The sequence below is a fragment of the Lolium rigidum genome, chromosome 7 (assembly GCF_022539505.1).
Source record: "Lolium rigidum isolate FL_2022 chromosome 7, APGP_CSIRO_Lrig_0.1, whole genome shotgun sequence".
Classification (NCBI taxonomy): domain Eukaryota; kingdom Viridiplantae; phylum Streptophyta; class Magnoliopsida; order Poales; family Poaceae; genus Lolium; species Lolium rigidum.
In genome coordinates this window covers 102368358-102393100 of record NC_061514.1, presented here as the reverse complement: position 1 = coordinate 102393100, position 24743 = coordinate 102368358, and the positions used below count along the sequence as shown (strand labels likewise).

Below are 24743 nucleotides of genomic sequence, written 5' to 3'. Positions count from 1 at the left end.
AGTAGGAACTAAGCTTGGGGATGCTTGATACGTCTCCAACGTATCTATAATTTCTTATGTTTCATGCTAGTTTTATGACAATACCTACATGTTTTATTCATACTTTATATCATTTTTATGCATTTTCCGGTACTAACCTATTAACAAGATGCCGAAGCGCTAGTTCCTATGTTCTGCTGTTTTTGGTTTCAGAAATCCTACACAGGAAATATTCTCTGAATTGGAAGAAACAAAAGCCCACGGCCCTATTTTCCACGGAGGATTCCAGAACATCGAAGAAGAGTCGGAGGCGGCCAGCAGGGGGCCCACCCCACAGGGCGGCGCGGCCAGGCCCCCAGGCGCGCCGGCCTATGGGGAGGCCACCCCCTAGCTCCCCCGACGCTGCCTCTTTGCCTATATATTCCTACGTATCGGAAAACCCTAGTACAGAGAGCCAAAATACGAGAAAAGTTCCAGAGACGCCGCCGCTGTCAACCCCATCTCGGGGGGTTCTGAAGATCGCCTCCGGCACCCTGCCGAAGAGGGGAATCATCACCGGAGGGCTCTACATCACCATGCCCGCCTTCGGACTGATGCGTGAGTAGTTCATCCTTGGACTATGGGTCCATATCAGTAGCTAGATGGTTGTCTTCTCCTATTGTGCCATCATGTTTAGATCTTGTGAACTGCCTATCATGATCAAGATCATCTATTTGTAATGCTACATGTTGTGTTTGTTGGGATCCGATGAATATGGAATACTATGTCAAGTTGATTATCGATCTATCATATATGTGTTGTTTATGATCTTGCATGCTCTCCGTTGCTAGTAGAGGCTCTGGCCAAGTTGATACTTGTAACTCCAAAAGGGGGTATTTATGCTAGATAGTGGGTTGATGCCTCCATTTAATCTGGGACAGTGACAGAAAGTTGTAAGGTTATGTATGTGCTGTTGCCACTAGGGATAAAACATCAATGCTTTGTCTAAGGATATTTGTATTGTTTACATTACGCACAATACTTAATGCAATTATCTGTTGTTTGCAACTTAATACTGGAAGGGGTGCGGATGCTAACCCGAAGGTGGACTTTTTAGGCATAGATGCATGCTCGGATAGCGGTCTATGTTCTTTGTCGTAATGCCCTAAGTAAATCTCATATTAGTCATCATGATATGTATGTGCATTGTTATGCCCTCTCTATTTGTCAATTGCCCAACCGTAATTTGTTCACCCAATATGTTATTTATCTTATTGGAGAGACACCACTAGTGAACTGTGGACCCCGGTCCATTCTTTTACATCCGAAATACAACCTACCGCAATCATTGTTCTCTCGTTGTTCTTTGCAAGCAAACATCATTCTCCACACCATACGTTTAATCCTTTGTTTTCAGCAAGCCGGTGAGATTGACAGCCTCACTGTTAAGTTGGGGCAAAGTATTGTGATTGTGTTGTGCAGGTTCCACGTTGGCGCCGGAATCCCTGGTGTTGCGCCGCACTACACTCCTTCGCCAACAAACTTCGCGTGGCCTTCATATCCTACTGGTTCGATAAACCTTGGTTTCTTACTGAGGGAAAACTTGCTGCTGTACGCATCATACCTTCCTCTTGGGGTTCCCAACGGACGTGTGCTTTACCGTCACAAGCAGCTGCCTTTTGGTGCCGTTACTGGGTAAGAATCAACACTCCATCAAGCTCAGTCACGCGCCATCACAGAACATCTCGTCCTAGATCTTGTTGTGACTAGTTCGTGATGTTGTTGGGAGCCTCAGGCTGTTGTGGAGTTTGCCCCAACCTTGTGTGAAGGAATCTCCGCCTTGACCGACCTTGATAGTGGAGAAGTGAATACTCCTTTGTGGGGTGCTCACGAGGAATAAGGTGACGCCTTTGTGGCGGTTGACACCTTTGCAGTCCACACCTCCTCAATATAGACGTACCTCCTTTGGTGGAGGGAACTATGATAAACACATTGTGCGCGCATCGTCTTCGCTACCGTCCGCCCAGTTATCTCGCTTCCTTTATACTTGCTCTTTATTTGTTCTACTTGCTTGTGTGCATTGCATCATTGTAGAAACACTTTACCTTTGAAAGCAATCATCTTTACATTCCGCTTCCGCATAAAAATTTAAAAAAGGCTAAAACTTGCATATATAGCTCCTATTCACCCCCTCTAGTCGCGCCTAATACACACTTAGTTAGTTACTCACATCGCTCTTTCGCGGGGCATTGCTATCCCGCAAATCCCAGATGTTGCAGGTGTCCGTACCATGGAGCACAACTATATGATCGCCTGCAAATTTATGGGAGTTAGTAGAAATAATCATTGACCGTTTATATCACTTATATCTTGATCCAAAGGAGTAACTTTAACAAGAATCGCTCTACTTCGTGCATGTTTTTTTTGTTTTCTTTGTTGGACAAACTCAGCCGGATATGGGGTTTGAAGAATTACATGAGGCGAGAATCCACGTGGGATGAGAGGTGCAACAAGGCGAGGCTCATGATGAGCAAGGCGACCCGTGGGAACAAGCCGCAACCTTCCATGGCAAGGATCCATGATGGGCCTTGGGAAGCTGGCCCAACCAGCATCAACATCAATCCCATCAGCAGCCTTCTCAACACAAGCATGGACACAAGCATGGACATGAGTATCTCCCACATGCTCAGTTCGAGGAGTCACCAAAACCGCACCGACGACGTGAAAAACACGTACCGCCAAGGTTTATTGTCTATCTAGCTACACATCGTAAGACTTTGCAGCCATTCTTTGCATAAGGTTAAAACAAGGGGTGATGAGTTAGGCGAGGATAGAAAATAAAGGTTTAGCTAAGCTGAGTTAAAATAAATTGATGTTGTTTTCAGCCGCCCAAGCCAACACATCCAACCAACATCACAAGTTGTATAGAGTGCCATCTGGGTCGAAACTTGAAGGATGACAATCGTTGGAAGAACTTTATATATGTTTATTTATTAATAATAGTACTACCTTACTGTTATAACACCTCTTAATGTTTTTAAAAAATGTATGTGTCTAGACGTGTTTTACCGTGTAGGCACTTGTTTTGGTACATATCTAGTCTATATTAAAATATTCAAAATGTCTTACGAGCGGAGGGGGAACAAAGGGGAGTAATATAATTGAGTTTTGGGGGCATGTACATTGCTAGGCTCTTAATTGGACGTTTAAGGAGTCGATTACTTCATGCAGATAAGCGCCGGCGATCTAGCAGTCCTATTTTGTATTGATATTTCAAGCAGTAGGCTCTTAATTTTGCGTTGCTGCTACAGAAACGGCTGGGAAAAGAGCAAAACCGCTGATAATTAATTCCTACCGTCTGGCCATAAGCGCCCCGTTGTACATGTCGTGAGGCAAACTCGTACAAATTGTATGTTCCTATTTCTTTAATAAAATTTGCACCGGCGATAACAACTATTGGTGAATAGAGAAACCAACATAATTTGGCGTACCTTATATTTAATAAACTAACTAAAATGACATACAAACTCCTGCTAACAAATATTGAAAAAAAAAACTCCTGCTATCAAATATTAAAAACGTATGAGAAAACACAACATCCAAAGTCACATGTCCGTCCATTACAGCCTGCGAGTGACGAGATAGCATCGCATTCCAGCTGAACTCAGGCACCGCACCCGTAAATTACCCAGCCTCCCCTGCCCATCCTCGTAATTAGCCACCACCGTCACCTCTCGGCGACGTACCGACAGGCGGGTCCCGGACACCCGACTACACAGAACCTCGAGCGCGAAGTACGATACTACCCCGCGGACGCAGCAGTAATTACGCGTATTTGCCCCACAGCCCTAATAGCAGCCCTCCGAGATAAAACCCCACATCCTCCCGTCACCGCGCCTCCACTAGGAGAGGTCGCAGCGCAGACGGAACCCACCACCCAAAGAAACCAAGAACCAAAAGCTCGGATTTTCTCCGCCGGCGCCCGCCGATTTCCCCTCTCGATCGAGCTGCTGCCGATTCCCAGCCCCGCGACCATGACGACTGACCAGCCAGTGATCAGCCTGCGCCCCGGCGGCGGCGGCGGCGGGCCCCGCGGCGGCGGCCGCCTCTTCGCCCCCGCCTTCGCCTCCGGCTCCGGCGACTTCCTCCGCCCGCACGCCGCCGGCGCCTCCGGCGTCTCCAGGGTGAGAGCTCTCGGCGCCCGATCTGTGGGGTGGAGGTCTTACTGTTCGATGCGGGCTCGATTAGTTTGCCGATGGGCGGGCCCGAGGGGGAGATCCAGGGGGGAACCGTCGGATCTTGGTTCTAGGGGCTGTGCTGGTCTAGATGGAGCGTTTATTGGTTGAGGATGCCGTCTCGTTTATAGATATTCGCTGCTTAACGGGGTTTTAAGAGGCAATAATGCGCAAGAAGGTTGTGCTTAGGTGCGCGCTGGTTGAGGTTGGGTGCTTCTGTAGGTTGCAATTTAGAGTAATCCGGATTTCAGCTTTCAGGGCCGAGCTAGTGAGCTTTTGTGTGGGATATTATGGTGGGCTGAGCCTTAACTATTGAACTGCAGCAGCTTCCTTGTGTTTTGTTTCTACTTGCATATAGGCCATGTGTAATACTCAACATTATGTCAAAGCTAAATGCCTAGCTCGACCAAACAAGCTGTTATAAATTATTAGTCCTTAACTATTTTGATTTGTGTAAAGGCACTTCTTTGCTATGCTGACATAGATGGTACCTTGGTGCAGATTGGTGACTTACATTTTGAGACGCGTGAGCGCGTTCGTTATTCAAGAGACCAGCTTCTTGACCTGCGTGAGGTACCTGCTGTTTGACCCTTCATACAAAGTCTGTTTATACATGGAAAATGTGTTGTAAGCATTTTCCTTAAATGTGTTATTGGTCAGGGTATCTGTTATCTGTTTTGCTGAAAAGATTCCAGTAGCGTGGTTTAAGTGGATACCTTGGGCAACGTCATAAATAGTACTACATAGGCTGTGTAGACTGGCCACATGAAAATGATTTCATTAAAACTGGCAGTAGAAAACTTCTTATTGTATGGTAGAACGTGCCTGCTAGCTTGTTATTGAGAATTGACCGTAACCAGCTCAAAAAGAGAATTGACCGTAACTGTGGAAGACTGCTATTTTCGATATTATGAACTGAAGATGTATATCTCAACGATGAAGTAAATATTAGGGACACTCTCATGATATAGAAGTGTAACTGTTGATGTTATTGGTTCCAGATACGGGTGCACTATGTTTTCTTGTGGACATATCACTGTTTTGGTTTATGGTCCTTTAAACTTCAGTGACATACATTATTGTTGAGTTAGATATGTAATAAGTTCTTCCTGACAGTGCAGACGCTTTATTTACAAGGACTGATATAATATCCTTGCAGATTACTGATGTACCCGAGCAAATCTTGAGGGTTAAGCAAGAAATTGAGACAGAGCTTCACGGTGATGAACCGAGCTGGGTTCGCAGTGAATCAAATGTGAGTTTCTTCCATCATATAAATGTGCATTGTAGTTTACCTGTTTTTACTATCTGTGCTACTTCAATTTTTTGCGGCCTTATCAAATGATCTTCATGCCATCATCTTGCTAAATTTAGTACTCCCTCTGGTTCAAAATAATTGCCCAAAAATGGATGTATCTAGACATCTTTTAGTGTGTAGATACATCCATTTTTGGGCAATTATTTGAACCGGAGGGAGTACAGTTTTATGCTGACTTGCACATGTGCACATGTGGATCAGGGAATCCTTATTGAAGTCATGTTTGTTATGCAGGTGCAATTGCAGACACAAACGGAAACCCAGACACAAGGACAATCACAAAATCGCTTTACTGAGACTGATAACCGTGACTGGCGTGCACGCACGGAGAAACCTCCAGCACCAGCAGTTCAGGAAGAGAAGTCTTGGGACAACATTCGTGAGACTAAAGAAATGTACAATTCAGGTAGGAAGCAGGAGCAGTATAACAAGCAAGATCAGTTGAGCTCCCAGTTTGCTTCGAAAGCTCAGGTAAAGGAGCGTCAGCCGCTTACTCTTTTGCTCCATTTGTCCTTTTTGGTATCTGTTTGTAGCTTAAATTTTGAATAAGCTCCTGTTAGCAATCAATTGTTTTTCTTCCTGGTGGCTATTTCTTGGTATTCAATGCTGATGTGATGCAACTCCATTCATCACATTTTAGTACAGTAGCTTGGTTTTGCAGACCTGCCACCGAGTATTTTTGGGACCGGTTTATCCAACTCAATAGTGTAGTTGGATCATGTCTGTGTCCTGCTATTGTAGAATTTGCTTAATTTACTACGATGCCATGTAACTATGAACAAGCATTCAATTGGAAACTAAAATATGTAAGTTGTGGGATTAAATACAAAGTAAGGAATATTTGGTGGTAATTTGCTTTGTTGTATTTTTTACTTGCTTTTCTCTACCAAGATATATTTGAACCTGTAGTGTTTAGCCATCTGTATACTAATCATTATTCCTGATCATTTTGTTCTCCAAATTCCAGGCTGGTCCCCCTCCCGCTCTTATCAAGGCTGAGGTACCTTGGTCAGCCCGAAGAGGCAATCTCTCAGAGAAAGATAAAGTCCTGAAAACAGTGAAAGGGTGAGCTTATGTTTTTCTTGTTGTTTGTTCTTTGTTGCAGTGGCTGTGGCTGTTCCCTTTTATTGTCCACTAAGTAGATATTTTCTATTTAGTATTTTCCCTATGCATATTGTTCATCTCCTTTCACTTGTGCAGTATACTGAACAAACTGACGCCAGAGAAATTTGATCTACTCAAAGGCCAGCTACTGGATTCTGGAATTACCACTGCTGATATTTTGAAGGTTTTTTTTTTCTAGCTGTGAATTATTTGCATACCCTTTGGCCTGTTCCCAGTAACTCATCTATCTTTTCCTTTGGACTCAGGATGTTATCACACTCATATTTGAGAAAGCTGTTTTTGAGCCCACGTTCTGTCAGATGTATGCCCGACTTTGTTCTGAACTCAACGACAACCTCCCCTCATTTCCCCCTGAAGAAGAAGGCGGTAAAGAGATTACATTCAAACGTGTGCTGTTGAACAATTGCCAGGAAGCATTTGAAGGTGCTGACAGCTTAAGGATCGAGATTGCAAGTTTGACTGGCCCTGACCAAGAGATGGAAAGAAGGGACAAAGAAAAGATATTCAAACTTAGAACACTTGGAAATATTCGTCTAATTGGTGAGCTACTCAAGCAAAAGATGGTACCTGAGAAGATAGTTCATCACATTGTTAAGGTACACATTAGGAAATCGATAATACATTCATTATTCCATGAAAACTTGCCTAATCCATTTGTTCTATGCACTATGTAGGAATTACTGGGGTCTGATAAAAAGGCTTGCCCTGACGAGGAACACGTTGAAGCCATTTGTCAGTTCTTCAATACAATTGGTAAACAGTTGGATGAGAACCCGAAGTCTCGCCGAATTAATGATACTTACTTCGTCCAAATTAAGGAGCTAGTAGCGAACCCTCAGTTGACTCCACGTTCCAAATTCATGGTCCGTGATTTGATTGATCTCCGTTCGAACAGCTGGGTGCCTCGACGTGCAGAGGTAAATAAAATCACCCAACTCCATTTTTATTCAGATGCTTGCTGCTATTATGACACAATATTTTAGCTTTTAAGTGTGACCACTACTGCTGGTTACTGCATATCCCAAAGAGGCATCAACTTAATAGGAGATAAGAAGGGTTTTAAGAACATCTTAAAAAGTTGAACCTAATAAGAACAATCATACATGCATGGACCGGCAAGCCAAAAGATGACCAGCATGGTGAATTTTTGTATCTATTTATTTATTAATAATTAGTCAAGCGTGCACTTTGCTTTGTACACTCAACATGCACGTGCATGGAGTCGGTCATTTTATAAATTGCTGCATCACTTGATTACACTGAAGTACGTAGTATGATCTCAATGCTAGAATAGAATGGTACTAAACCTTCAACTGATTTACCACTTCTGTCCCTGTTTTTGAACCTATCGTGTCCAGCTGCATTTGTGAATTCAATCATTCTGAACTTTGTGTGCTTATAACTAACTTTCAGATTAAGGCAAAGACAATCAGTGAAATTCACACAGAGGCGGAAAAGAACCTTGGACTACGTCCAGGGGCCACAGCAAACATGAGGAATGGCCGTAATGCACCAGGCGGGCCTCTTTCGCCTGGAGGTTTTCCAATGAACCGTCCAGGAACTGGAGGTATGATGCCTGGGATGCCTGGAGGGAGAAAAATGCCTGGGATGCCTGGGTTAGATAATGATAACTGGGAAGTTCAGCGTTCTAAATCAATGCCAAGAGGTGACGCACTTCGCAACCAGGGTCCCATGATTAACAAGGCACCATCTATCAACAGGCCATCACCAATCAACCCCAGGCTTCTTCCTCAGGGCACTGGAGCACTGATTGGCAAGAGTGCACTTTTGGGCACCGGTGGCCCACCATCTCGCCCTTCCAGCCTTACGGCAACTCCCATCCAATCACCAGCTCAAACTACAGCATCACCAAAACCATTAAGTGCAACTCCAGCTTCTGTACCTATTCCTGACAAAGCAGCCAGTTCTGCCAAGGTGATCCCTGCCAGTCTTCAGAAGAAGACAATATCTCTTCTCGAGGAGTATTTTGGTATTCGTATCTTAGATGAAGCACAACAATGTATTGAGGAGTTGCAGAGTCCTGATTACTACCCTGAGATTGTTAAAGAAGCTATCAATCTTGCTCTGGATAAAGGTGCCAGTTTTGTTGATCCTCTTGTTAGGCTTCTGGAGCACCTGCATGCCAAGAAGACTTTCAAGACTGAAGATCTGGAAAACGGTTGCATGCTATATGGGGCGCTGTTGGAAGATATTGGTATTGACCTTCCTAAGGCACCAACACAATTTGGTGAAGTGGTTGCTCGTCTGATTTTGTCGTGTGGCCTGAGATTTGAAGCCGTCGAGGGGATCTTGAAGACAATGGAGGATACCTTCTTCCGCAAAGACATATTCAGCTCTGTCACGAGAACCCTAGAAGCAAACCCAGCAGGTCAGGCTATATTGAGCTCACATGCTGCTGTCATGGACGCGTGCAACAGCCTCTTGAAATAATAGCTCGCTCCTGTCAGCTCGACTTCTCAGGTGCTGTGTCTGTCTAGTGAACAACAGCATGGGTGTATTCTCTATAGCTTAGGTGGTTTCACCGCTGAGGAACTGTGGTGCTTGGGGGTGTGAGCAACAGCCAGTTTTGAGCTGTATATTTTTGCGAGGTCACAATGAGTGTTGATTATTGTTTCGACAAAGCGAAAGCGAAAAGAAAAGGAAGCCATGGATTTTTGGTCTCTCGCGTGCTGGCGGCCTAACTCGCTGGAGCCTGGGATGAACAAGGCTTTTTTTAAACGTGATGTTTTTGTTGTCTCAATGTTATTATTTTATCTTCTGCTCTTACACATTTTGTAACAATGTACTGTGGTTTTTTGGAGTATTCTGTTGGTTACAGTATATCGTGCCATCATTGTAGGACTCAAGAATTCAATCTAAGATTATTTTGCCTTGTGACCGTCTCTTAGTTCATGTTTGCTTACATGGCAATATGCTGGATGTTGCTATTCTATGGTTGTCCTTGAAAATTTACCCCCCAGCTACACTGGTTAGATCAAGTTTTGTCTTGCCAATATTACTCTTTCTGGCTCTTGATCTTACAATGCCGATTTTGATTATCTGTTGAGTTGAATTTGTTTTGAACTTGTGAGAGCGACTATGGAATGAGTTCAATTCCTGGCCTGAACAACCAGTAACAAACCCTTGGCTAAACCCGTGCTAATCCCAGAAACTTAAACGGGAGAGCCAAGAGCACGTTGAAGGTGACATGAAGTTCGATCATACGCACAAATACCGACTACATCAGTTCATGTAAAGAATTCCTAGAATTTGTTTCTCACAGTCCAACATTGTAAAATTTCAACAAGTTTGTAGAGAACACATCAATTTCTACAATACCAAAATCAACATCAGTGGATATATATGAGTAGAATACATTTTCCTAACTTGGTCGAACTTTACTTTGGTATATATTTTCAGGAACGGCCCAAGGATTTATCCCCCTTTTAGTTTTGTTAGAAATAATTTCTCTCAGAAAAAGGAAAGGAAATATAATTTCTCTCTTTCCCTTATGCACCTACGCGCTCCTGCGTTGTCCGGAAGCCGCTTTCCTTCCTCAACAGTCACAGGCTCACCGCCGTCTTCCAACCTCGCCGGACGCGGCGGCCGCCTCCGCTCGTCCCCCACAGATTCCATCCTACCGGCGACCAGTCTCTCTCCTCGGATCCACCCGTGCGCCCACCCTTAGCCCTGTGTCTCGTCTCCAACACTCTTTAGGGTTCGTCGGTCCTGCGCTGAGGTGCAGTGGAGGCTTCTCTGATTCTGCCCCTGCTCCTGCGCCGAGAGTATGGTAAGGCGATCTGACCCTGCTATCTAACATATATGCTCTGTGTGGCTTGCGTCGCAGCTCGCGTTAGTGGGTATTATGTTCTCCATTTCCTCTTTCTTTGATTTGGGGGGCTAATTTCCTAGGTGGGTTGGCTATTGGCACGGCCAGAATGCGCGTTCGCGTATTTTCAGAAGCAAACGAATCTCCTACCAAGATAGCCACAATCGTCATGTTAAATTGATCTTGCAAGTGACTGCTATTCAGTCCCTAAAACGGTTAAACTGTAATCTGAAATCGTCTGCACAAGTTATATAACCAGTGAAGTGGTAATTTGCATTTTGTTCAGTCCATAGAGACCCCCTGTTTGGCACACATCGATCTGGAAGTAACCTATATACATGCTATGAGCCTCGAAGTAGTTTGGATCTGCATGCGCGCAACAGCTCACTCGCTTTCGTTGGAGTGTCGGTTCATCTCATTTGTTATATTTTTGGAGTGTTTGGTAGTACCCTGTTGGATGGTTACCTACTATTCTCGTGTGCTTGCTGTGGTGCTCGGCAACTTTTTCTCAGTCTGATTACGAAGATTATTGGTGGTTTTGTGGGTGGCAAAACCCTGAAGGTGCATATATGTTAACGCAGTTGACAGTGCTCTTTCGAACTTACTCCTCCCAAGTAGTGCTACAATGCTAATCTGGAAGTAACTTCTGTTTGAGAACCGGATAAACAATGAACTGTTAACGGGCACGATGTTTCAGTCTGCAACCCTTGTTAGTGGACATCAGTCAGTTCCGAACTGTCCTGGATGCCTGAACAATAATTAAGCTTATAGCATTTCATAACTAACTTGTTTACCATCATATTCTTTTATACAAAGCTTAGCTTCCAGGTCTTATTTCTGACATTATTGCAGGCTGGAAGGCACACCATCGTTCTCATCCAACCATCGCCAAACAAAGGGTCCAGAACTTTTATGGACTTCAGTTCAGTCAACCAAGCACTGGACGGTCAGTATTTTTTCCCCACGCTTGTTGCTTGGAATGTTAAATGCAGTTCTATGATTAAATTTTACTTTACTGTCCGAATGTCCATGTGTTTCTGTTGAATACGAGGTTATCATGGGCTACTGAAGATATATTACTATTTCCGCATCTGTAGCATAATTTATATGTTCCTTGCTTCAGCTATATGGAAGTAGTCATCAGCCATCATCATGATATTAATAAAACTTTGTACTGAATATTAAGGAATTCTGGATTAAAATATTGTTTTCCATCTTAAGATTTTTACCAGCACTTTCGTGGTTGGCTCTCTACAGCGTGCCAATTGTTTGAGAAACTATCGTGGCACCCATCTAATGTTTAGGTGAGACAGAGAGCTATTATTACTGAATAGTCAATGAATCTGTTAGATCCTTGGACCTTAGGTATCAACCTTTCCCAGGAGGAGCTCTTGGGCCAATGAGTAGCTGTTCTGCTGGTGCTGTGCCGTCGACTATGTTGTTGCTAGGGAAGGGTAATGAAGGTAGGAGACAGAAGAAAGATTTAGGGCTGAGAATATAGCTTGGCTTGATCAGACGTTGCTGCCTCTGTTTGAAGAGGATGGCCTTACACGTGAGGCTCCAATAAGACTCCAACTAGAACAGACCATTTCCTAAATACGTAAAGGAGTTACCAAAAAACCTGTTGCAACAGTCCGAACTTGATAATACATCCAATTCTAATCCTGACCGTATCATGTGCGCCCTATTCCAACTAATGCCTAGCTATCTGCTGAGTAGGTCCCACTCCTCTGGTAGGGAATTCCCCACATAACAGAATCAAGATGGCTCTTGTCGTAAATGTTTGATAATCATTGAAATGACCGCTAATATATATTATTTGTCACATGGTTTGGGAGACATTGACAACAAATCATAGTACTTTACAGTATCCTTACAAATTCTGCACCTGCATTTTCATGAATGTCCTGGGAAAAGCAGGAGGGTGTCTATATTTCCTGCACTGTCTACTCTTAACTGTGTCCAGGGCAATCATTATGCACTTTCTCTGAAGCAAGTGAATTGCATTTGAGTTCGTTTTGGTCGTGTATTCTCTTGGGCTACTGGCAGCTTCGAGCTCAGTTCAGTTAACAGTGCACTCTCTTCAATGACAGGAATCTGTGCCCGCTATGAAAGGTTCTTCGGTGGCCAGGCTAGATTTCTCGCAACAAAGATTTGGGCTGCTCACGCCGAACCGAAGTGCAAGCTTTTTGGATGGCTTGCCCTGCATGGAAAGCTGCTGACTGCTGATATGCTTGCCATTAGGGGCTGGCCACATGAACCTCTATGTCCTCTATGTCTACATGCGCCCGAGACGGCCAACCACCTATGCAAAGATTGCCCCTTCACCATTGCCATTTGGAACCGGATGAAGACCTGGGACAACGATGATAGCCCTGATAATCGCCACGTCCACCAATCCATCACTGAGTGGTGGGATGACTTGATCTCTGGAAAGGCTACAAAGGAACAAAAACGCATCAGCGGCCGGTTCCTATATGTTCTTTGGAATGCTTGGAAGGAACGAAACAGACGCATTTTCACTGGGCGCCGCCTTACCTATCTTGAGGTTGCCGATATCGCAAAGGAAGACGTCCTCCAGAGGGACCGTGCCATCAACGGCTTCGGGCCGGCCATACCGGCCGAACCTGACTGACCTTTTTCCCTCTTCTTTTTATTTTTCTTTGCGTGGTTTTCTGGGGCATATTCCCACCTTAATCTAAATATGCCCTCTCCTGTACAGTTTGGTCGGTTTTTCCCCCTTGCTTAATGAAAAGGCAGTGCTCCTGCCGGTTGCTCCAAAAAAAAAAATCATGGATATCAACCCCATGGCCAGGAACTTCACTTATGACATCAATGACCTGTACAATTTCATCGATGGCCTCGCCGACATAAGTGCACTAGTGTGAGTACAGCCTCAGAACTTTCAAACCGTTGAGTTGCAAAAGAAAAACTTACCAGTTCTGTGATCTATCTTTGCAGGTATGATCATCAACTTCACGCTTTCCTGCCGTATGACAGGCAGTGGATAAAACAGAAGATGTTTCAGCACCTCAAGACCCTGGCACGGAACTAGCCATGTGCAAGTATCTGTTTGTAGGTTCAGGTCGGTATGAGAAACTTGAGATCCATGTGCTAATTGTAAGGGTGAAAAATGACAGATTTGCTTTGCTATCTGGTATTCTGGTGTGACACCCTTTGTGCCTCTGAATGAATGGATTGCCTTTGTGCCTCTGACCATGAACGGGAGAGTGATTATTATGAAGAACATACATCTAAATGATCACGTTGTGTTCAAATTTGGTAACTCTTTATCCTTATTCCAATTTCACTTATTCAAGAAAAGGGCTGGTGTTACAGGCCACGACGCAAGCTCTGTATTTCAGTTTTTACTGCTAGTGTGACCATCGAACAATGAACGAAAAGCAGTACCAAATGTAGCACGTGCCTGTAATAGACTGGGGGGTATCTCTAGAATATCCAAAAGTGGTTCAACCTTCAAAGTTCAAACAATTTATACTTCGTAAAGAACAATCTCCTCAGAATTCAAACATCTCAAAATCTCGGTGAAAGTTGTAGGGATAAGATATGCTAATCAGGGAGAGTTTTTCATTAGAGAAGAAAATGAGATCACTCTGTCAACTCAACTGAAAACAATGTATATAGGAAAAGAAGCTTCTCGTTGCAATATTTATCACTCTATCTTGTTAACAGAAGAAAAGAAAGAAGAAAAAATTATGTGTCTGCTTGCTACTCTCCTGCTTTTACCTATAGAAACTATTACATATAAACACATTGTCAAAACTAGTACATACTAGCAAAGTATATCTTGTCAGTCAGCTACCAACGGTTAGAAGAATAGAATCAGTAGGTCAGGGCATAAACGGATGACGAATCAGCCCGCTTACTCATGAACTGATCAACCAGCCGTCGTGGTCTTGTTCATCAGAGGGATCAGCTCTATATCATCTCCCCCATCATCAAGCACTTTCATTCTATCATTTTCAGCATCCACACTGGAAGGGTGACAGCAAGAATCATCTGCAACAAGGACCGAGAACTGAGCACTGCCTGATTCATCCTTAACAACTTCGTCTTGGAGTATGTGGGCAGGAAGGAGCGTTGAATTCTGGTCACTTTGAGGAACAAGAAATAGAAGCATCAGCGGGAGCAGCCTTGAGACGTTCCTAATCAATACAGCAAGCCAAAGGTTACTGAACTCAGTTCGAGTCACATTCAGCATGTGTAGCAGAAGGCCACCCCACCAAGAAGACATAAGCAGCCCCGCGTTTTGTATAGACATGAGCAGTGCATAGAAGGTTCCTTCGATGCCTGGAGGACAGAGCTTGGAGCAAAGTACGAGAAGCGGCAGCCATTGGAGTCTACCGACCATTTGACAAACAGCGCTATCAACCACGGCAAATATGTAATCTGGTATGCTGATTTTCGTGTTTAGCCGGGTCACTAGCATTAGATCAAGCATCCCTGCCAGACTTGACAGAACTTGACCCCATAAAAGCATGCTGCGGAAATTGCAGTCCTTTAGAACAGTTTGGTATAGTAAAACTCCGAGTAGTGAGCCCACCGAACCGATTGCATAGATAGCACCAATAAATTCCTGTAACAATGCAGATGTTCCATAAGTTTCTTTGACAGGAAAGCACCAGTGCAGCAAGGCATATCATACATCCAAATATAACCTGTAGCACACCCATGCAAAATTTTACCATAGATATCTGATTGAGACTGCTATGTTAGAACATTTGAGTAGATTAGCAGGCCATCTTCATGGAATATGTATTTAATTGCTTCAGCTATAACTAGATAGTACACATTTACACAAGACCATGCTATTCTACTTGCAGAAGCTACAAAGATAAATTAATGTTGCATCGAAGTGGCATGTAGCTGTCTTTCAGCCTAAGAGTTCTGGCCACATAACCTGAGTGGCATATGTTTGAGACACCACCTGCCTGTACAGGCTTAACCATTATTGGCATGTATATTTTTTCAGGCTACTAGTTTGTAGTAAACTGATGATATGTAGGGTATGTGCACACCTCAGAAAATGCTGGTCCGGTTAGTCGGTCAGTGAGCCAGTAGAACATTCCTCCTTGGATGTCCAGGCTTAGATTGAGAGAAACATATAGGTACACACATGGCCGCCAGACTTCAGGGCACTTCAATGTTGCCCCCATGGACTGAATTGCTGTGTAGAACTTCTTGTGAACCTGATTTAGCAAAGGCCTTAAAATGGGATTGGTGTGCAGGACCGCATTCAGTAATCCAACCACACAAAAAGGTTGAGAGTGTCCACTGACCTGCTTGTAATCGAAATCTGTCACGCGGCTCTCCTTCAGGAGAATCCCAGCCGAGAACACCAGTGCTGAGGGGATACTCAACAAGCCAAGAGCCCCCTTTGATAAACAAGAAGCACAAGCTATATCATGCGCCGAGAACATCGAATTCGCATATCGCCTAATAGGAGGGGAGACTGAACGAACCTGAGCACCCATTAAGTGGACAAGAAGGCCGCTGATGGAGAAGCCAATCAGTGACCCAACGGAGGAGCTAAACCCACACAGGCTCTGCATGTCGGAAGCCAGCGGCGGGTTTGTGATGCTGTTCTGCGCAACCAGGGCGTCCAGCGTCACGTCGGCCATGGCCGCGCCCGTGCTCTGCGCCGTCAGCGCTACGACTCCCACAACGATGCCAGGATTGCTTTGCAGAGATAGCATCAGCATAGATGACACACCAATCACGCCTGCATTGTCGTCTCGGCACAGAGAGGCGTCAGTCACGATACATACTGACAGATAAAATGGTTTCGAAGGAACCCAATCTTTGTGTGTTGATGTGGCGGGATCGAGAACAGATGGAGCCCAATCTTGTCACCTGCGAGGAGGAAGTAGGGGCGGCGGCGGTACCCGGCGACGGGGACGACGTCGGTGAGCAGGCCCCAGATGGGCTTGACGACCCAGGGCGAGTTGACGATGCCCTGGTAGAACTGCGCGGCGGCCGGCTGGACGCGCAGCACGTCCTTGCAGTAGTACGTGGCGGCGACCACCCCGACGGCGTCGCCCACGCCCTGGCAGGCCCCGTAGACGGCGAAGACCGCGAGCACGAAGCTCCAGTGCAGCTCCCGGGAGAGCCGCCGCAGCCAGCGGTACGGGGACGCGACGCCGCATTCGCCACTGCCGTCGCTGGAATCGCTGCCGGCGGCGCCGGCTTCTTGAATTGGCCCGTCCTCCCGGTCCCGGGGATCCATAGCTAGCAGCACGCGCGGACCAGAGTTTCTTTTGGGGATCTGCGGAGTGGCCACCGGAGTCCGGGCAGCGAGAATGCTAGGTGCGCGCGGCGATTGGTCGCTACCGGGAGAGGCCGACGAGATGCGTCGGCGAGCTCAGCAGCTGAGCACGAGGCGAAGTGTTCCGTGGGTTTACCAGATCGAGCTCCCGGTTTGACTTTCAGCTCGCAGCTTTTTTCTCCACTGGCCAGAAATGCTCGTGTCCTCGGAGGATCCGGGCGTTCTGCTTCTGCAGACAAAGATGTCGGAATTCATCAGTGTGGATTGTGGAATCTCGGATATTGCCTATCAGAGATTCCACGCCGACGATTTTCTGATTTGGCTTTGCCGGCAGTAATCTGTAATCGACGGTGACTGATATTGAAGGAATTCAGTAGCTGTCAGCAGATGATCCAGGAAAAAAGTGACAATGTGACGCCACATTATTTTAGACAGTGTGCTATTGCTTTGCTGACTCACACGTATTGTACCGGAAATAAAGCCGCCATTTTGTGAATAATAAGACAATCAACTTAGAGCTAATTACTACAGTGCACGAGTTCGAACCCTGTCGTTGGCACGAATATTTTCGTTGTTTCATCAGTCACTGACAGGTGGGGCCCGCATGTAATGTCGCACCCTAGGTCTTATATATGCTATATAAAAAATATTAGGGCCTTTTTGCAAAAACTATGACAACAAGTGTCAACTTCTGATCGATTGAGGACCTATTTTGCTCTTTGACACAAGATGTAGGAGTACGGCTCCACTATTTGCAAGTTGTAGGACTAACCTTCACATGCTGCGCTAGTTGTAGGACTACAAGTGTAATTAGCTCATCAACTTATTAGAGGGCCATAAAGTTGGCGTGTCAGTATCAGCACTAGTGTTAACAAATGTCCGGTCAATCACTTTACCATGTCGACATGCGAATAATTGCAAAAATTGGATAAAGTCTTCCACAAGCTCACACCTAAAGGTTAAGTATGGAAGATTATGTAAACATGGTGAAAAGTTGTCAGGGAAATAACGTGTACGGAGTACAACTTGCGATTTCATAGTTATGATAGATACAAAAGAGAACTTTAAAGAGGTCTAGCCTCCTCATGTGAATCGTGAATCGTGCCGAATTGGATAGGAGAAAGCAATCCATATGAATTTTGAAGTATCCACTCTCTAATTTGATCCACATAGTTTCAATATGAAAATTTTGTGGGGATCATACAAATTAATCCCCTTGAATATTTCAGTCCAAGAAGGTCTGAACCTTCCTACATGAGTCGGGCTCATACTCGCGATCTATAGCAACCTTGAAACTTGTAGAAATTCCTTTTTATAAGAGTGTGTCCACCCTCATAAGGTAAATGTTTTTTATCGAAATAAAGGAAAAAAGATTTGCATTATCCATTAATTAAGAAGAAACTGCATAGTTAGTTAGCGGAAAATCGAGCTAAAGTCATACAACAACACCAACATCAAAGGCCGCGTTCACTATCGCCACATGGGCAAGCCCACCCAAGACCCAAGTAATACTAGGACCATGCTCAAAACACCACTCCCCAAGATCAGATGGCTTCCCACCAGTGCTAAAGAGAAGACATTGTGACTGCTATGAGAGGAGCACACATGACGCTCCAACGAAGACGAGAGAGCCAACCCTCCAAGGATCTGCGCCAACATGACGCCGATGACCAGCATCAGGAATAACTATGGTTTCTAAAAATACTCCCGTTTTAAATACTCTAACATGTTTGGCTACGCTAGAATACCACGGTTTTGAAACTATGGCTTTCCAAAAAACTGAATTATTTTCACACTATTGAAGAAATAGCTCCAAACCTTTTTTTAGAAACCATGGTTTTAAAGAAATGAAGTATTCCCCTCCCTCTAAAAATAGGTCTCACTTTTACTTAGATATGAATATATCTAAATACATTTTAGTTATAGATACTTTCGTATCTAGATAAAATTAAGGCTATCTAGATATATTTTAGTTATAGATACTTTCAAATCTAGATAAAATTAAGGCACTTATTTTTGGGTTCGGATCCCCTGGAGTTGGCCTCAACTCTACCGCATGGAGTTGGGGAAATCCCGACCCTTGATTTCCCTCTATGGCCCAGATTTAATAAGCCGTAACAACCTCTAATTTATCTACTAATTTGGAGGTAAAGTTTTTTTTTTCCGTTTGATGGTTCCCTCCAAAAAGAACTGGTCGCCCCATTTTCCCACCAAAAGTACTCCACGTATTGCTTTTTCCCACCAAAAACTGGACATCAATATTATTCTTGCCTTTTTTCCAGTAAAACCATCAGATCTGTGTTCTTGTTCTTCCCCAAACCTTAAGATCTGCATACTTTCCCAAACCTTGAGATCTTCATACTTCCCCAAACCTTGAGATCTACATACTTCTCTGCTGGTTTTCGCGGCATTCATTAATGCAAGCAGAAGACAGTAATGGAAATCTCAACGGAAATCTCAATGAGGAGTCAAACAACAACCATGAACAGGGAAATCTCAACGTGGAGTCAAACAACAACAATGAACAGGTTGCAAGTTGGACTCCCAGGCTAGGTATGGAATTCAATACAACAGATGAAGCATGGACTTTCTGGGTTTCTTATGCAGGAAAAATTGGATTTGATGCTAGAAAGCATTACAACAATAAGAATAAGGATGGAGTTGTGACATCAACAAGATTCTTATGTGGAAAGGAAGGTCATCGATCAAAAGATAAACGGGAGGGCCAATACAAGTCTTCGCGAGCTAAAACAAAAACGGAAGGGCCGGTACTACAACAAGCAGCAAATGTTTATACACCACCTATATTTAAGCTCTTCCAGGAAGAGTTTGAAAAATCAACAGCAGCTTATATCAAGAACTCAGTGCAAAATGATTTGATAAATGAGTTTACTGTTGCCATCTGCAATCTTGAAGGGCGGCCAATAATACTTATGGATACAAAGTTTCTGTTCATCCCATTAATCAAACAGTTTCTTGCAGTTGTAAGAAATTTGAGAAACACGGAATCCTTTGTAGCCATGCTTATCACTAGATATGATGAATATCAAGTTGATTCCAGAAGCATATATTCTTAAACGATGGACAAAAGAAGCAAGATCAGACATCGTGCAAGATAACAAAGGAAAGGATATTGTGGAAGATCCTAAGTTAGAAAAATTGCACCGGTACAGATCAGTATGCAAAAAATTTGCTCGCATGGCTTCGAGGGCAGTGGACTTTGATGAATCTTATTTCTTACTGGATAGTTCACTTGATTCAATGAACAAAACCATAGAAGATAGAATAAAAGAAAATTTCAAGCCAGAAGATTCCCATGAAGAAAGTTTGCCAATGCCTGACCAAACTTTGGACAGTAGAGTGGCTGGTTTAAAAAAGAGAGAAGGTCGGAAGAGTAATAAGAGACCAAAGGATTGGGTCGAATCAATGCAAGAAAAGGCTAAAAAGAAAGACAAAAAACAGTCCAAGTCAAAGCAAGGGAAATCAAACAAAACAAGCAAAAGTGGAACCAAGAGAAAGAAAGGTCCAGGTGATGAAGTACAATACTACAACAATAATGTAACAACTACTATTCAACTCATGGCACCATAAATATTTATTCTACATGTATGAGTCTAACCATACTATTGTTTTTATTAACTATAGGGTGTCGAGGTACCGACAGATATCTTGTGGATGAATGGAAACAGAGATGATGCAGGTTTCACGGATTCGTTGCTGGTAAGAATCTAACTAGTTTATTTAAGGCGAAACTTAACAAAATTGAAACTTTGTTTACTCACATGTTTGTACCATGATTCAGGAATCTTGCAATAATGGTGTACCTCCATCATATACTAATCTTATGGATACCACATCTACTAGTTTCACGGATTTGTTGTTGGTAAGATTTTAATTAGTTTATTTTGATGAAACTTGAGAACATTGGAACTTTGGTTTCTCACAAGTTTATACCATGATTCAGGGATCTTGCGATAATGGTTTACCTCCATTACATACTAATCGTCTGTATACAACATCTACTGGTTTCACAGATTCGTTGTTGGTAAGATTCTAATTAGTTTATTATGACGAAACTTAAGAAAATTAAAACATTGGTTTCTCACAACTTTGTATCATGATTCAGGGATCGTGCGATAATGGTTTACCACAAAGCCGCCAGCCCCGCACAAAGGCACCACAAAGCAGGAGGGGGGCCGCCATCCCACCCCATCGCGACGAGCCGCAGCCACAGGGCTGCCGGGGTCGACGCCGCCGGGCCGGCGGTGGGAGCCGGAGCTCAGTCACCGGAGGCGCAGCAGAGGAGTCCACGCGCGAGGGGGGCTCCAGGCCGCCAGGAGCCGCCGGACCGGCCGCCGCCGCAGGGGCCGAGCCTCCCCAACCGGAGCAGGGTCGCCGCCCGATCCGCGATTACAGCGCGGCCGCGCGGGAGAGGCCCCGCCGCGGCCGTCTTCCACACGGGCTTAGCCCGGTGAAGTCATCCGGCGACGGCGAGGAGGGGTGGAGCTTGGGGGCTGCCAAACTTATTTTTAGACGGATGGAGTATGTCGAAATACCATGGTTCTGGAATACTTCGTTTTTTTTATGTAAAACGGAGCTGCCAAACTGAGCCAAGTATTTTGGTACGCACGGCATTTGCGGCGGTTGTTTTGGCGCCCGAATTCTACATAGGCGTTTCAGAATCCCGCGCGACGGCCAGGAATTGAGAAGGCCATAGTTTCTCCAGATGCGGCTTAATACTTTCAGCCCATCATCATCAGCCCGTAGCCCATGGCGCCTAGGCCCGGATCTCCCAAGATACCGGTGCGACCAAACCAAACCGGACCCCGACGCCCCTGGTCCGGTTCGCAAAAACCTTGCTCTCCCCTCCTTCTCGGCGGCGGCGGCAACCATTCTCTCGACCGTCGTCTCCGTCCCCGGCGGGGCACTAGGTCAAAATGTCTCCCAACCCACCACTCGCGAGCCGCGGTCCTCCGCTCGGCCGCTCCACACCATCCTACTGAGCTAGCCGGTTCTCTTGCCCGCACGCCCGCCTCTCACCTCCTCTAACCAATCGACGGCCAGTCGCCCAGGCCTCGACCCCAACTAACGCGCCGCCGCCCTCCACTTCCCGGAATCCTTCTTCTAGTACCGGCTCGCCTCCCGCACGCCCCGTCCCACCCTGCCTGGTATGAACAAAAGTCCATGCCTTTTTTATTTTTTATTTTTTTGCAGTGTATGGTCTTGCTCGAAATTCGCTGATTTCAGATCTGTAATTTGGACAGCGGACCAAGATGTACCCCCTTGCTTCGTTTAACAGAACATGGCGTCCTTTCGGAACCAAGAACTGGGAGATGTATATGCCTCCGCCCAGACCTCAACCACATGGACTCCTGACAGGAGCAGGACTTAACGGCCTTGATTCTTATTGGGGTAACAATATTTGTTTGTTCACGATGCAGCTCAGTGCCGAAATGAAATAGCTTATTAACCCTCTCACTTTCATTTCAGATGGCTCATGTTGTGTTCAGTCGTTCTCGGAGTCGGTCACGGCGAGGCTAAGGATATGGTACGAGAAGGAAGCTGAGCTGGACGAAGATTTGTGGTATGATCCTGCCTCATTCGAGGTGAACCTTACTGAACTCATCCACATGGCTGCTGCACATGGGGTGCTGACTCAAACTGGTTCGAGTGAAATCGGCTTGGGGCTGTTGGCGGCCACTGTCGGAATCCCGCTCGAAGGTTACCTGCTTCCATATCACCATCAGCGGTCACCTCCGACGGCTGGTCGCACCACCTATGCTCATGGCATTACTTCCACACTTTACAAGGCCGCTCCGCTGCAATTGGGCGCAACAACCAAACAGATTGAGGCATCCATGGCGTACCGCGAGCACTTGTGTGACTGCATTGACAGAGGTCCTTTTCATGCATCATTTCGAGTGCAGTCTCACTACTTCCAGCGCCGTCCACCACTTGAGCCCTACACACGCAGGTGGGATGCTCCCACAAGGCTGTCGCGCCTATCCCGCCAAGAGGAGTCGATTCAGCCTGAACACAGCATCACGCTCTACGGTTATGATTGCCCGAATGGGAATGTCAGCTCGCTTGTTGAAAACGCCTTGGTTCAAGGTCACACACCTGAGCAGGGTCTTGCTAGGAGGCATGTCATTGATGCAGAAGCAATTGACTGGTATGCAGAGCCAGATGTCAGCAACGTCAGTTTCAACACCACTCTTGGCAGATTTCCGGAGGATACCAGACGCCCCAAGAGCAAGTGGGAGGATGTCGTGGACTCATTCCAGAGTTTGCTGTCGTGAACTGCTATCTAAATCGGCACTATGTGGTTATCCGTGTTCATTTGAGCATGTGGTAGGAATAGTATGTCGTGGAAACATTCAGAGTTTGCTATGGTGAATCACTTTCTGAACTGCCACTTATGTGGTTGATTATCTTTGGTCATTTTGTTGTAACAAATCTACTTATTCTTGATCGGAGTACCACTTAGACAATGTTATGGTTTTGATAGTGCTGTGTTCATGCTCATGTTGAATTTAGAGTTTGCCAGGATAGTTTTCTTCGTTGATTTATTCTAGGGATTAAAAAGATATATAGTTGCCTGCGGATAAATGCTGATTGAATCAATGTGTGCATGCACTCCAACTCGAGGTATTGGAAAATTTCCCTATAAAATTACTCTACTTTCTTTTAACTTAGGACAAGAGACAGGTACACTTATTCACGGAGAGAGTACAAAACAACAAATGGATAAACATGCATTTCGAAAATAGTAAAATAAAAAAGACACCAACGTTCGCGTAACTTTTTCTTTCTTATGAGAAGCTCAACATTATTCCTTTGTAGTAATGGGTTAGTCTTTCTAAATACTCTCTCTGTCCCCATTTACGTGGCGCGCACATTTATCGAGTTTCAAGCTTGTCTTTTTACAGTATGATAACTATTGGATTCGTATAGTAAGTACTAGTAACCAGGCCCGAGGCCCGTGCAATGCACACTCCGCGAATAGTTTTTGAATTGAATGTAGTGAGGGTTTGAATTCAACTTAGTGAAAGTGATAGAAATTAGAAGCTATATTAATTCGGCAGGAAACAAAATTTAGAAGTGATATCGTTCAAGATTAACAGATCAAATAGAGAAAAATAACGCAAAATTTCAGAATGACCCATATTGCATAAAATATGAAATATGAAGTTGTGTAGAGACATATGCAAGATTTAGTTAGTCACAATGGTCGGGAGGTTATATTTGATTGACTGAAATGGTCACGATATTTTACTACTCTCTTTGCTCACAAATGATGTCTCAACTTTATCTAAATTTGATGTATATTTATACCTAATAATAAAGGAGCTAACGTTTCCTTGGTTTGGTCCGTTGTTTTACGCTTTGGTCAATCATAAAGTGCGCCTTCGTCCGTATGTCCAGGTCCTGTTTCCTTCGCCGTCGTGGGCTTCATACGTAGCAAGTCCCACTAGAACCCGATATGGAATCCGCGATTTTTTTTAAATAATACGAATTAATTATTTAATTCCAGGACTATCACGCGCTTTCAAAAAATTCCAAAAGTGTGACTCTGTCGGCATGCAGCAGACCGATCGGACATGAGCGGGCCGATCGGACCACAGCAGGCCGATTGCAGGCCACTGCGGTGCCCCGTCAGACGACAGCACCCTGTCGGTCTGCTGCAGTCCGATCGAACGCTAGCAGCCAAAGCGTGGCATGGCCCGGCCACGCGCGCGCAGGCGTCGCTCGACACGGCCACGCGCAGACGCGCCTCTCTCCCCGGCCTCCCTTTTCTTCTTTCTTCTTCCTCCTCTCTCCTCTCTTCTTCCATTCTCTCTTTCCTGCCCCGCTTTCACCATATTTCGCAGATCCCTAGTGATTTAGCCAATAAAACTTCACCATTTTGCCGCTATTAGTTGAGGGAAGCTCGATCTACGGATGGGTTAGGTTTTGGAGAGGATTGGTGGTGTCTGTTTAGCGAGCAATGGT

At 44.9% G+C, this 24743-nt stretch overlaps 4 protein-coding genes across 4 annotated transcripts; 3 read left to right on the top strand and 1 right to left on the bottom strand.

The window, feature by feature from the left end:
- The first annotated feature begins 3870 nt into the window (after window positions 1–3870).
- LOC124676961 (eukaryotic translation initiation factor) lies at window positions 3871–9529 on the top strand. The gene is made up of 9 exons (XM_047212973.1): window positions 3871–4142; window positions 4695–4766; window positions 5353–5448; window positions 5746–5982; window positions 6479–6576; window positions 6712–6799; window positions 6882–7232; window positions 7311–7553; window positions 8050–9529. The coding sequence occupies exons 1-9, from the start codon at window positions 3993–3995 to the stop codon at window positions 9085–9087; spliced, it is 2373 nt and encodes a 790-aa protein (XP_047068929.1). The 5' UTR covers window positions 3871–3992; the 3' UTR covers window positions 9088–9529.
- Window positions 9530–10179: 650 nt separating this feature from the next.
- Window positions 10180–13684, top strand: LOC124676963 (enhancer of rudimentary homolog). Its single transcript, XM_047212974.1, has 5 exons — window positions 10180–10426; window positions 11318–11411; window positions 12559–12581; window positions 13252–13349; window positions 13427–13684. Exons 1-5 carry the CDS (start codon window positions 10424–10426, stop codon window positions 13518–13520), a joined length of 312 nt encoding a protein of 103 aa, XP_047068930.1. The 5' UTR covers window positions 10180–10423; the 3' UTR covers window positions 13521–13684.
- Window positions 13685–14151: 467 nt separating this feature from the next.
- Window positions 14152–16712, bottom strand: LOC124678801 (probable folate-biopterin transporter 2). Its single transcript, XM_047214655.1, has 5 exons — window positions 16340–16712; window positions 15949–16208; window positions 15766–15861; window positions 15505–15675; window positions 14152–15062 (listed from the first exon to the last, which is right to left on the bottom strand). Exons 1-5 carry the CDS (start codon window positions 16710–16712, stop codon window positions 14364–14366), a joined length of 1599 nt encoding a protein of 532 aa, XP_047070611.1. The 3' UTR covers window positions 14152–14363.
- Window positions 16713–21806: 5094 nt separating this feature from the next.
- LOC124671770 lies at window positions 21807–23050 on the top strand. The gene is made up of 3 exons (XM_047208101.1): window positions 21807–21919; window positions 22016–22163; window positions 22242–23050. The coding sequence occupies exons 2-3, from the start codon at window positions 22025–22027 to the stop codon at window positions 23048–23050; spliced, it is 948 nt and encodes a 315-aa protein (XP_047064057.1). The 5' UTR covers window positions 21807–21919; window positions 22016–22024.
- Window positions 23051–24743: the final 1693 nt, after the last annotated feature.

Excerpts from the sequence above, each read along its gene's own strand:
- LOC124676961 (XM_047212973.1), top strand. The coding sequence starts at position 3,993 with ATGACGACTGACCAGCCAGTGATCAGCCTGCGCCCCGGCGGCGGCGGC. Across the intron at positions 5,983-6,478 it reads AGTTTGCTTCGAAAGCTCAG|GCTGGTCCCCCTCCCGCTCT; the intron begins GTAAAGGAGCGT and ends TCCAAATTCCAG. Across the intron at positions 6,800-6,881 it reads CCACTGCTGATATTTTGAAG|GATGTTATCACACTCATATT; the intron begins GTTTTTTTTTTC and ends CTTTGGACTCAG.
- LOC124676963 (XM_047212974.1), top strand. Across the intron at positions 11,412-12,558 it reads AGTCAACCAAGCACTGGACG|GAATCTGTGCCCGCTATGAA; the intron begins GTCAGTATTTTT and ends CTTCAATGACAG. Across the intron at positions 12,582-13,251 it reads TCTGTGCCCGCTATGAAAGG|AAAATCATGGATATCAACCC; the intron begins TTCTTCGGTGGC and ends GCTCCAAAAAAA.
- LOC124678801 (XM_047214655.1), bottom strand. The coding sequence starts at position 16,712 with ATGGATCCCCGGGACCGGGAGGACGGGCCAATTCAAGAAGCCGGCGCC. Across the intron at positions 15,676-15,765 it reads CAGATTTCGATTACAAGCAG|GTTCACAAGAAGTTCTACAC; the intron begins GTCAGTGGACAC and ends TTGCTAAATCAG. Across the intron at positions 15,063-15,504 it reads CCGGACCAGCATTTTCTGAG|GAATTTATTGGTGCTATCTA; the intron begins GTGTGCACATAC and ends GCATTGTTACAG.
- LOC124671770 (XM_047208101.1), top strand. The coding sequence starts at position 22,025 with ATGTACCCCCTTGCTTCGTTTAACAGAACATGGCGTCCTTTCGGAACC. Across the intron at positions 22,164-22,241 it reads CGGCCTTGATTCTTATTGGG|ATGGCTCATGTTGTGTTCAG; the intron begins GTAACAATATTT and ends CTTTCATTTCAG.